A 12,836-nucleotide genomic window follows, 5' to 3' on the forward strand; every position below is an offset into this window, starting at 1 on the left:
TGCCTCCTCATGGCAACCCACCTCTGCACCAGCCGTGGGTTTTAAGCAGGTACTTGCAGCCCTGTGGGAAGCCCAGCATCCCTGCAGGAGAAAACCCACAAAGGAGCATCCAAAGCTGCCCAGAGACAGAATATCCATGCAGGCCCTGCTTACACGTGGTGTTTCTTGGCAGAAGAAGCAGCTCCTCTTTCACCTCTCCACCTCCCGTTATCTTTTCAGGGTCTGATTTATGCACAGCACCTCGGCAGGCAGGACCGAATGAGCACTAATAGGATCAGATGGATGTCGAGCTGTCGAATACCATAGGGCCTGATTCAATCAGCGTCTGCTTTCTTCCAGGCTCTTCCTTTCAGGATTTTAATAATGCCAGGGCTTGGCACCAGAAGATGAAGCCATCCGTGGCGGGAGCCGAGGTTCTTATCGAGGCTGCCACTGTGTGAGCTGGCCAGAAATGCAGTTTCCCCTGCTCCAGAGAAAGTCTGGTGATGCCTGGCCCAAGCATCCCACACCTTGAAGCAATCTCTGGGGCTGACCCAGCGGTGGAGAGAACAGCCTTGTCACCTGCCCAGTGCTTTGCAAATTGAGTTTGAGCCCCAGCGTGCCATTTGCAGTCCCTTTCCCCTGCTCAGCAGCACCTTTCCACCCAGACCACTTAGCAGCTCTCATGTTGCAGTTTGCTCTGGGAATTACTATCGTGGAGGGATGATGATGAGTTTTCACATGGGCATGCACGTGCTGGATCATGCCACCTCACAGCAGCTCCCTTGAACCTGGGCACAAGCATTTCGTAGTTGTTGGGGATGCAGCCATGTTGCCACATCATGTCACATCATGTGGCCAAAGACTCTCCTCCACCGCACCAGCACTGAGCTCACTCTGAAACTCAGGCAATTTTAAAATCACACTCCTCCCTTTCTGGAAGAGGGGCTAGTGGTTTCTCTGCTGCCAGAAGAGAGATGGATATTTGTAGCCTAAACAGGTTTTTTATTCTCTCCTTTTGGCAAAATCTCCCCTTCTGTCTCCTAAATATAAAACATTAAATGTTTAGGGTATCCTTTATTTTTCTCCCGCTTTTAAGTTTGTAATTCAAGCCAGATTAGCGTGGTTTCCTCTTCTGTTTTATAGCCCCATCCTGGCCCCAAGCGAGCTCTCCTAATGCTCTCAGATGTTCCTCTAATGGCTTACCTAGGCTGGAACTGGATACCCTTTCCTAATGGATTGCTAATAGCCTGTTTCTGGTTTTACAGGCTCCTTCAGTTAACTCGCAGCAGCAGCGATTGCGGCACTCGCACATGCGATCTCCCTGCGAGCACATCTGCACGCTCACCCCTACACGCAGGCGGGTGGTCAGGCACCATCCTGAGCATCTCTGGGGAGCCATGGGCAGGTCTTGCACCCAATTTGCTCCCTTCTCATGGCATTTTCTGGAGCTGCATCCCCCCTTTTCACAGTTTTTGGAGGGAGATCACGTGTGCTGAGCGCTTGCCAGCTCGATGCACATCCCAGGAATGTGGCAAGGCTCAAGAAGGTATTTCTTATGCAGCGTCAGAGCTGGTGGCCAGACTGAGGGAGGATTTCCTACTGTGGGTTGCCAGAAATTTGCAGATGCCGTCCTGAAGTCTAATTGAACCCATTGGCCGCGCTGACAACATGAAATGTTAACGAACCGTGAGGCGGGCTGCACCTCAGATCTTGAGATTTGCAGTAAAAGGTCATGAGATATTTAAAGCTAATAATGTGGTTGAGTTCTCTCCTTCCTCTTCTGCGTTGGAAGCATTAGGGCCATGTTCGTGAGCATTTGCAAAGGCTCCATTTGCAAAGGAAGCTTGCACTTCCCTCTCTGGAAGTGCAAGCAGAAGTGCTCCCACCATCACAGGATTTTAGGAGCTGGGGCAAAAACAACCAAAACAAAAGCCCCATGCAGACATCTGTGCCTGCTCTGATGCGGTTAAATGATGGGCTTTTGGGGACAGGAATGAAAAGTTTGTGGGTAGTGCCAAATACTTAGTGTTCGGTTTGTTGGTGCAAGGATGGCATTGTCCCCTGGACTGACCTCCCTTGTCCATGTTGGAAGTGGCTGCCAGGATGGGCTCAGGCTTGTGTCCCAGGGCAAAGCGACATTCTTTCATCAGAGAGGTGAATCTTACATGCTGTCTCTGGAAGTTCCTGCCTTGGAGCAGCCTGAAATAGCCTGGAATTGTGAGCTAATGCATATATCCTCTCTGTGATGGGCAAGGAGAGGGATGGAGCAAGCTGGGTAGGAAGGCAATTAGTGCCACTGCCTGCCACAGCAGTGTCCCCGCCGGCACGGTGGCAATGTCACTTTGCAGTGGGAATGCCTCTTTGTGCCCATTTGCATCCCCCTGTGCCTCTGCTGCTTTGCCTGCACTCCCCCTCTCTGCAAGGCAATCTTGGCAGGGAGGTCACCCTGAGTAAGCTGGGTTACAACTTCACGCCTGGTAGCTTTTATTGCGGCATTTCTCTCCCTTCCCCTCCTGGCTGCAAAGTCAGTGATTAAAAAAGAAGGGGGGGGGGGGGGGGTGGAAATCCAAAGAATTAATAGGTGGGAGCAAAATATTTAGGCTGTAATAGTGTCACTCGCAGCTCAGCATGGGGCAGGCAGGCCTGGAGCAGAGATTTTCTCAGAGGAGGGTGGGGGTGAGAAATGCCCAGAAATCACCTTTTCTGGGACAGAGCAGGTTCATGACCCTTGGCTGGCATTGCCTGGGTGCTCTCAGCCCCTTTGGGATCTGCTAGTGACCTAAAAGTACCGAGCGTCTGGCAGCTGTAAAGGTCCCACAGTGTGGCAGAGCACGCACACGTTTATGTCCTCACCTGCAGGCTCACACAGCTACAAGCAAGTAGGAAGGTACTGGCAAGCCTAACTTTCCCTCTGTGTGTGCAGACCACACCAGGCAAGTGTCTGTGCTCTGCCATGCCCATGCACAAGCTGCTTTCAGCCCCAGCCCACTGCATCAGCTTGGTGAAGGCATCTGCAGGCAGCATGTGCCAGTGCCAGCTGGGTTAGAGTTGTTGCTGAGTGCCCTCAGCATCCCTGATCCCATCTTCCCTAGAGCCACAAGTAAAAGTGACTTCCGACAGTTGTCACTTGGCAGGAGGGGGCCAGCACATCTGGAGAAAGTTTCCTGTTAACTTGTTTTCCTGTAACAGCCCCCACTTTCAAAGATGGTCTTTATTTTGAGCCAGAAGGGATCTGTTCAGCTGCATCTGATGTGGCACAGCCCAGGCTGCAGAGGAGCCTTGTGACAGCTCATCCTTCCAAACCCACGGCAGGGCTGGGCTCCATGCAGCACCACACAGCCTTTTGAGGAGGGGGTGACAGCAAAGAGCACAGCTCAGACCCTGCTGAAGTGGCTCTTCCATTACATGGCTGGCAGAGAATAAGAGGGGGTCATTCATTTTTCCCAATCTTCAATTATCCCAGAGTCCTGGTAGGAAGTTTTGTCTGGGGTTATGCTGACTGATTCTTGCGGCTCTGCAGAAGGAGGAGGTATCTGGGGGTACCTTTGTTAGTAACCACTGCCAGACATATTTGCTCTCCAGGCATGGCTTTCAAAGGGAGAAAGCAAAACATTTCTTTCCCACATGGTGACATCTTTTCTCGAGCTGCACTGGCCATTTGCAGTGACCCTCCTGAACTTCCCAGTGGCAGGGCAATTTGCTTGGGGATTACTCCTACTTTTGGTTTATCTTGTTCCCGAGGACAGGTGGAAGTCTTGCTGGGATCCCCCGGCACTTGCAGAGACTGAAGGCACCTGAAACAGCAGCTGTTTGTGTAGCTGAGTCCTTGCAAAGCTCATTGCAGCCCAGTGGCAGGATCTGGCTCTGGCTGTGAAACAGAGCTCACTGGGTTTCCCATCCCTATCCCAGTTCCAATTTCCTCCATCATCCAGTAAAACTCGAGCAGTATCCAGGGGAGGAGGCTGCAAGGATACCAGATGTTTGGCTGTTCCAGGTTGTGCTTTTAGAAGGGTTTCTTCCCACAAGTGCTGTGGGTAGCAAAGGCTGTGTGAGCACACCAGCTTCACCTAACAATAGCCAGGGAGGATGCTCCTTTTATTCTGGGGAAGGGAGACTCATCTAGGCTTGATACAGCACCTGGGACAGGTGTCACACACACAGAGACAGTGCATCCCTGCCTTGGGACAGAGGGGTGCCAGTCCTCATCCACCTACTGCCAGTGGAGCACTCCCTTCCCACTCTAGGAGCTGCGCTGGAAAGCAGGAGCTGTCAAGGAATGGAAAACAGAGCCACTGCCACCACAGGGGGGCCAGCAAACACATTTTCATGTGGGATGCAGAGAAGGAGGCATCTGATCCCCCCTTCTCCCCCTGCACCTCCTTTCAACACACACCAGCCCCCAGCCCACCTGTCAGGGCAGAGGAGGGTGGGGTTTTCTTCCATGCCTCGCTTCCCCATCCCTTTCCAAAGGCCGTCTGGGCTTCAGACGTGCCCATGCATCACCCTGTTCACCAGTAATTGCTACCTGGTCACCCTGGACCAGGAGCAGAGCCTGGGTGGGAACAAAGCACAGTGCCCTTTTTTACTGCCAGGGGACCCTGGCAGGGTGAGCTGGAGGCCATGGGAGCAGGATGAAGGGAGCTTAGAGGGGATAATGTCTTCCAGAACTCCTGCTGTGCTGTCCCTGTGTGAGACAGGGACAGCAGTCTGCAGGCAGGGACATGTTGGGAGTGTGTATGGCTGCTGTGGATGTCCCCAGGCCTCCAGCTGGTGCAGGGGAGACCAGCATGGACAGGGGGAAAGCCAAGTGGCAGGCAGTCCTCCCCTCAGCCTTCCCTAAGAGTCTGTCTCCATCCCATCAATGTGTCACTGGCCCATGTGCTCGTCCTGGCTCTTGGGACGTGGGTGGGCACTCAGCAGCTCTATAATCTTTCCAAGCAGGAATGTGGGGGTATGTGACCATGGCAGGGAATGGGATCCTAGCCCACACTGTCCTCAGCAAGCTGAGTTACTTCATCTGAATTACTTGCGTTCAAGGACTTGTTTTAATTTCTCTCTCCTCTCTCTCTATTTTTATTTCTTTTTTTCCTTTTTTTTTTTTTTTTTTTTTTTTTTTGCAATGCTAATAGCTCTGCATTGCACTGGCTACTGATCCCTCATTAATCTGGGCAGCACTTCACAGCCAGTCAGAGTGACTTTTGGCAGGTGCACAAAGGCAAGCAGCGACACACAAACCTCCACCCCCTGGCCAAAAATATTACCATGCACAGCCTTCCTCCAACTTTTGTCTCTGTGTGGTGAGGACATGGATTAAGGAATTTCTCCCTCTGCCTTTGATGCTGTGCGTCCACCCGTACCCCCACAGCCTCCTCAGTGTGTCTTCCCCCAGTTCTGTCTCTCCCTGTCATGCTCCAGTTAGACCCAGTCTTGGAGTGCTTTCCCATTTGTGGTGACACTTTTCTGTTGGGTCATGGGCACCCCCCCAGTGGCTTTCTCCCCACCATGACAAATGCTGGATGTATCCAGCAAATGTGGCCATCCGGCTGCCCAGCTCAGAAGTTCTGCATCCAGAGGCTGTTTGTGTGGGGAGAGATGGATGATACCATCCATGCTTTCTCTTTTTAACTGCTGTGTAAAGCAGAGCTTCAGGCAACATCCTCCCAGGTCCTCCAAAGAAGGTCTGGGTCCTGGGGGTACACTCCCCCTGCCCAGGCAAGGCACAGATTTAACCCCATTGTGCCTGTGACGCCTCACCTACAAACACTCAGCTGCTGGTTGGTTGTGGGTGGGAAGAGGCAGGAATTGCTCCCAAGGGAAAGCTGGGAGGGATCTTGGGATGGGGAAAATGCTCCTGATGGGAAAGCAGCCTGGGCAGGTCATTAGGACCTTAGTAGGGCTGGCCTGCGTGCAGCCTGCTTGGTGCAGGTCCCAGGGAGGAGCCAGGGGTTCAGAGCATGCTGGAAGTCTTGGACAGAGTAATAAACCACCTGGATAAGCCCAGCATCTTTCAGAGCCCTGTCCTCATTCTCCAATTCCAAGCCATACCCCAGCACAGAGCATGTCAAGTCAGCAGGGTGTTGGCAGCTCACCCTGTGAGGTTTCATTTCATTTAATTATCATTAGGAACTAATTTAACTTGATTCCCTCGGCATTGCCATCCGCACTGGTGGGTGCCACCAAAGATCTCCCAAGGTCTGGGTGGCACAGAGAGCCTCATTGTGCCACTACACTGCAGGGAGGTTCCCTGCCTAGCAAACCAGATGTTTCACAACCTGGTGGGTCTCCTGCCTACCCACCCTGAGGTGCCTGGGCTCCCAGTGGCTGTGGGGGAGCTCCGGCCTGCATGCAGATGTGCTCCAGATGTGGCGGTCAGGTCAGATGGAAGGAGCAGCTGGGAGTGTAGAACCCAAGAGCTCTGATGTTCTGGGCAGAAGGCTGGAAGTGGGAATAGGAAAAGAAAGGCTTTCACTTGGAGCAAGAAAGCAGAAATGCCCCTCCTCCTGTTCGGAATCCCCCAGAGTGACAGTAAAAGCCTGGAGGGGGCTGCAGCGTTCATGCCAAAGGGATTGCATCTGTGTTGGGCTGTTGCATGTGCTGCACAGAAGGGACTGGAAAAGGGCTGGTTCTTCCTTTTAAGGTACTCCTGCAAGCGGTGGGGTGATGGCACTGCCCATCTGGTGTGCACAAATCCCTTGTGTGTGTACAGCCACACTGCCTCATCCCACAGGTGCACTGACCCAGGTACCTCTTGGGCACCCCAATGGTGCAGCCCTTCCTTCCCTCCTTCCTCCCTTCTTCCGCTCCTCCCTTCCTGACCAGGCAAAAGTTTGGATCTTCCTCCTGCCATTGAGCTGTTGGTGCTCCCCAGGACAGTGTGATTCTGTGCCTGACCTCCTCCTGGCTGGCTGGGGAGATGTGAAGGACCCCACACATGTAACACCATGAAGCTGTCCCCACCCATGATGTGATGCTTGCCCTGCTCGAGCCCCTGGCTGGGTCCTGGTGCTCACAGATGGGCTGTGTCAGTCCTGCACCACCCCTCATCCTGCAGCATCTTTATTAGAAGTGTGTCTGGGTAGGAGATGCCCTGTGTGCCCCCAAACCATGCACAGAAGCACAGGGGGTACTCATGATGGGCTGGAGGGCAATATCCCACTTAGCCTCTCCAGATACTCCTGCCCTGGTCACTTGGATGCTGAGCCCTCCCCCTCTGTCAGCCACATGTGTTTGCTCACCGGGATCGGTGCCATCGGGGTGCATTTCTGCTGAGCACCTGCATCCCTCTGTCCTGGAGCCAAGCTCCAAATGGATCAGAGATCCCTTGGAAGGTTAAATGGGGTTAAACCATTGCACTTTGCAGCACAAAGGACAGCAGGGTCTTCTACGGCTCAGGAAACAGTGACAATGGGACAGAGGGAATGGTTTCTAGGAAGGACATCAGGGACATCAACAAGGTTGACACTTGTCCAAGGGCCCAGCTGAGGGATGCATGCCAAAACAACGGGATGCCAGCAGGCACGGGAGCAGGCTGGCCCGAGGTGTTGCTGGTGGGGAAGCCTCCCAGCACTGGCAGTGGTGCCCTGAAAGTGCGTTGCACATCCCAGCCACTGCCTGCAATATCCAACTCCCAGCTGCCCTGACATGTCCGAGGGAACCCGCACACACATCCGCTAGTTTCTGGTGACCTCTAGAGGAAGCTGCTCCACTCTGACGCCGCGAGTTTGGGAGTGGAACCAGGTCTTTAGACCTTTAGTGGAGTTGCAGCTGGAGCATCTCCCTCCACTTCCCTCCCTGTCCTGGGCTTGTGCCTCTGCCCACAACGCCTCAGTATTTACAAAAGTGCTGCAAAAGCCCTGTTATCATCTTTTAGCCGAGCTAAATATATACTGATTGCCTTACACCTCCCAGGGACCCCTCTGACTACCCTTCTCTCCCCACTGCTGCCCTCAGGTCGAGCTGTCGGATGGGACATCGCACACCATCACTGACGCTTACGCTGGCAAGGAATACATCATCCAGGTGGCAGCCAAAGACAACGACATCGGCACGTGGAGTGACTGGAGTGTGGCTGTTCATGCCACCCCCTGGACAGAGGAGCCCAAGCATCTCACTACGGAGGCCCAGATCACAGGTAAGAGCCTCCTCCCAGTACAAGCAGGCTTCATTCAGAAGGAAGCCAGGACTCCAGGCTGTGGGATCTCCTCTTTGGCTCCATGCAAGTTTTGCCCACGGCCAAGGATAGCCCCAAAAAACTCGTGGAGCTGCAGCCCTTCACCCTGCACTTTGCCCCCACCTGTGGCCCTGTCAGCAGGTGCAACCACGGCCTGAAGGATGCTGACTCAGCTCACCTGGGTCCAGCATCCTTCCCACCAGGATACTTGGGGCAGGACAATGAGGCTGGCCATTGTATTATTGTTGCTGTTGTTGTGGTTGTTGTTGTTGTGGCTGCGGTTGCTGTTCCCTGGAGTGCTGTCCCCCTCCAGCCCTCCCTCCCCTCTCTGGTCCTACCCCCTCCACACCTCTGACCTCTCACAATGGCTCAAAGGGATGCGAATTCAAAATAAAAGCCACTAAGTTAACACCAAATCTCTGTTTCTAGGAAAGAGCTGGGACTGTGTCCAAATGGGTGTTATCAGCCCTCCATTTCCCAGAAAGGATGGAGCAGACCCTGCACTGATTTCCTTGACTCCTGTGCAAAGAAACTCCCCTTTTCAAAACAGCACCTGGTAGAGCACCTGGATATTCAGGCAGCAGCAGGGATTTGCAGCCCTCCCCACCATTCCCAGGTGGATAAACCCCCACAAGGAGTGCAGGAGCACTTTGCAGCAGCATTACTGTCAGCATTTTGGTTTTGCTTCTGTTCCCACTTGCGTTGTGCTAAATGCAAATGCCCCTCCCGGTGTCACCTGCCCACTCCCTGTGCAGGCACATGTGAGACCCTCACACACACATCCCTGTGTGCCTGGTGCAGCCAGGCAGGGCTGATGTGGGACACCCCAACTCCAATGCTGTGCCCCACAGTGATGCCTCAAGGGAGTCTGAAAGTTGCTGAGACAGACTCTGTGGTCTCCAGAAATCAGCCCAGACAGTCTGGCCAGGGACATGCTGGGGCCATCTGGATGTGGCCAAAGCTGCCCCTGTCTGGCTGCTCATCCAAGCACTCCCTGCAATCCTGCAGCCCTCTGCAGGCATAGACAATCCATCTGGTTCAGAACAAAGCAGGACAAACCTTGTGAGCCAGCCCAGCAGATGCAGCCTGCTGTGTCTGTCATGCTGTGGGTGAGGGATGCTCTCAGCTGAGCACTAATGGCTCATTGTGACTTCCTAGCTAAAGTTCCCACAGACCTGGTGCATAGAGAGGCTCAGCTGGTCAGGATGGGGATGAGAAGGATGCCCAGCTCTGCACGATGGCAGAAACATCTCCAAGCAGTAGGTCCACTGTCAGGAAAAGCCACAGCCAGGAAAGTCTCATGGATCACTCCATCCCTTGAATCATCCCAGCCCTCTACCCTCAGTCCGAGTGTGGTATAGCACTGAAAAGGGCAATTTGGGGCCGGGTCCAATCCATACCAGCAGGAGAGCAGGGCTGCTCCTATGGGATGGATCCCAGGGCATCCCAGCCCCCCTCACCACCCACTCTCCTTTCTTGCAGAGACAACAAGCGCTAGCACCTCCTCTTTCATGGCACCACCCACAACCAAGATCTGTGACAAGGGGGCTGTGGTGGGCAGCGGGGCCATGGCAGTGTGTTGGACAGCTGGACTGGTCGTGGCTGCCTATAGTGTCCTCTTTATTTAGTGAGTATCTCCCAAATCTGAGGCATAAGAAGCAGGAGGTGCGTGCTGGGGTGGGGCAGGGATATGGGGATCCTCAGGGCTCTATGTGGTTGGGAAGGGGGTGCTCTGGCCAGACTGTGGGTGAAGGGCATTGAGAACCAGTCAATGGTTATTTTTGGGGGGTTTTCTTGCAGTTTTGTAAATGCACCAAGTCTGACTGCTTTTCCAGATGGATATTCGGCTGGAGGTCTCAAAAATGGCTTTTCAAGCAAAGCTGGCAAAGTAGTCGGTCTTTGATGTCTTGTTCTCAGCAGCCCTCTCCCATTCTCTCTGCTGACATTTTTAAGAGGCAAAGAAACCCCATGGAAATCTAAGGCCTTTGTCTGCAATCAAAAAATTCAGATTGCATCTCAAAAATGTCCCTAATTTGGCTTAGGATGGAGCTGGCAGCCTAGAGAGCCACAAAATACCCCTCTCATCTACAGACCAGGGCTGCTGCCTCATGGGTGTCACACCCAAATGCCCTTTCACTGTCCCCATATTGCCCAAGGACAGGGATGGATCCTGGAAATAGCCACATGAGTCACTTTTGGGAGATAAAGGATAAGCCACCCCTCCTTTGGTGCCCAAAAATAAGATCCTTGTGGGCACGGGATTCTTCGCTCCCCTCTGACAGTGTCATCGCATGTGTGACACCAGGAGGGGTGGTGGCATGCACCCAGGGGAGGGTGGGCAGGGCCCAGCCCTGGGAGGAGGAGGTGGAAATTTGGGTGCCTGAGTGAATTTCCCTTGCGGATACAGGCCAGAAAAGAGGGGAATAAAGGAAATTCTGCTGGGTGTGTCCCACCGGTGACTGAGCAGAGCTGAGTTTGGAGCGACACCGTGACCCTTCTGCTCCCCGCTTGCAGATCTCCATCTGTCTGTCCATCCACCGCAGCCCAGCGCAGACGCCTCCCCACCGCCCACCGCCGCCACCGCCCCCGCCCCGCCGCCCCGCTCCCGGGTGGAGTCTCTCAGCTCTTCGATTTTGCACACATTGAGGACGTATCACGCTTCTCGCCGCCACTTCGGAGAGGAGGACAGAGCTGCTGCCGTCCCCTGGAGAGCCGCAAAATCCTCTCCCGGCCCGGAGTGAGGAGACCCATCTCCGTGCCCCTTTGCTCAGCCGAGGGGAGCGAGCCCGGGCCCCGCGCCGCAGCCGCGGGTCCCGCTCATACAGCTAAACCCCCCCACGCCAAAGACGTGCCCGCCGCCCCCGCGGCCGCGCACCGAGAAAAGGGGATATGAAAACGGGGGGGTGGTGAGGGGAATGATGCTCCAAGCTGTGTACCCCCTTATGGCAAAAGGGGGTCCCCTCAAGGACTGGACTCGCTCCCCTGAGCTCTCGACCACCTGGCGAAGCTGGAGGGGTGCACGGATCGGGGCGGCGGGTTTGGGTCTTGGTCCCCTCCGAGGGGGTGGTGGAGGCGGGAGCTGGTGGCTTTCTCAAGTGCGATGGGGAGCAGGGAGCTGGCGGGGTTTTAATGGAATAAAAAAAAAAAAAAAAAAAAAGGAAGTGAAACACCGATAAAACCCGCTTGCCCCTTGCCGAGCACCTGGGAGAGCTGTCCCTCCACCTCCCCCTCCACGGCACCCTGCAGGAGCCTTCGCCACCCCCGACCCCGACCCAGCGTCACCCCCAAACTTTTAACCATGTTGGATACAGGGAATCGCCCCCATTGATGTCTTTGTCTCATTCTCCAACAAAAGCAGAATAGCTCTGCTGTTGCCTTTAGAGCTGGAGCCCTGCAGACCTGTGCCCCGCTGTCCCCTGCTGTCCCTGGCTGTCCCCGGCTGTCCCCATGCCTGCTCTGCTCTCCTCCCCATCCTGCCCGAAGTCCTGTTTTGTAAAGACACCTCCTTTTGGCCCTGCCTGGACCCAAGCGCAGTATTTAATACCATACGTCCTAGTATTCCCACTGTTGACATGCTGTATTTGAATTTTTTATAGATGTATATATATAAAAAAAGAAAAATAATCAAAAAAAAAAGTAATAGAGGGGATAAAACTAAGCTCACAGAGACAACGCACACACGCACACACACACACACACACAGACACACACACACCAGGAGAGACTGTCTTCATTAAATGTTCATTTCATGATGACTGGCGGCTCTGGGTGTCATTTCCCTTCCATCTAGAGAGGGAGGTTTTGGCTGCCTTCTTCCATGCATGATGCTGGCTGAGTTGGGGAAGACATGGGAACAGCATTGAGAGGACACACACACACCTGGAGCCTGCTCTGGTGGTTGAGACCATAGCACCATCCTCCCAGAGGGGTGGGAGACCCAAAAGCTGGCCTTCAGGACATCCTGAGAAGGTGCAAGGGGGATGCCCAGCCTGGAGACTCCTGGTGAAGGAAAGGAGATGGTTGTCAGCACACCATATGACACCTCTGCTGTGACGGGGAAGTGCCACATCTCCCCATTCACGGGCCCTGGAGAGTCCCATGTGTCCCCAAACTCTGGCTGCACCCTGACATCTCTTGGGCAGACAGCAGGATGGAGACCTGCCTGCGCCCCACTGCAGCCTGGAGGCTGGAGGTGGCATGTAGTCACAACTAATGCACTTCCCATGTCTGATTAATAATTTCATGTTAGGAAAATGTCACTGGCCCAGATGCTCCGAAATGAACTTCAGTCAGGGCAGGGCTGTCAGGGACCCAGTGTGGGGGCAATGGATGCCGCAAACTACATTGTTTGAGTCTGTCCTTTCCCCATGTGCCTTGCTTGGGAGCACCACCTGGAGCAGGGGTGCCATCAAGCAATGCCCAGGGGGAATAGCTCCACTTTTTATAAAATTACCTCTCTGGTACCCCAACTTAGTCTCTGCAGCAGGGAGATGTGTGTGTGGCTGGCTAGCTGGATGGATGCACACATGAATGGGGTGGATGAATGGGTGAGTGGGTGAAAGGAAGGAATGAAGGAAGGAAGGACAGAGGTGAAGGAGCCACAGCCTTAGCTCTGCAAAGCCTGAAGGCAGCACCAAGCTGGTCACTTGCTCCCACCAGGCACTTGCTGTGATTTGAACAATGT

General features: G+C 54.1%; 1 protein-coding gene across 10 annotated transcripts in view; it reads left to right on the plus strand.

Moving 5' to 3' along the window:
* CNTFR (ciliary neurotrophic factor receptor) overlaps positions 1 to 11,907 on the plus strand; it is a 200,585-nt gene extending 188,678 nt beyond the window's left edge. For 9 of the 10 annotated variants that reach the window (XM_038124675.1, XM_038124679.1, XM_038124677.1 and 6 more), the window contains 3 exons: positions 7,933 to 8,113; positions 9,635 to 9,779; positions 10,667 to 11,907. In XM_038124675.1, coding sequence (XP_037980603.1) covers positions 7,933 to 8,113; positions 9,635 to 9,779; position 10,667 — 327 coding nt within the window. In that variant the 3' untranslated portion in view covers positions 10,668 to 11,907. Of the gene's footprint in view, positions 1 to 7,932; positions 8,114 to 9,634; positions 9,780 to 10,559 lie in introns of all 10 variants that reach the window. The other variant, XM_038124674.1, reaches the window with a different exon arrangement.
* The last annotated feature ends 929 nt before the right edge of the window (positions 11,908 to 12,836 follow it).

The sequence above is a fragment of the Motacilla alba genome, chromosome Z, assembly GCF_015832195.1.
Source record: "Motacilla alba alba isolate MOTALB_02 chromosome Z, Motacilla_alba_V1.0_pri, whole genome shotgun sequence".
In the NCBI taxonomy this organism is placed as follows: Eukaryota; Metazoa; Chordata; class Aves; order Passeriformes; family Motacillidae; genus Motacilla; species Motacilla alba.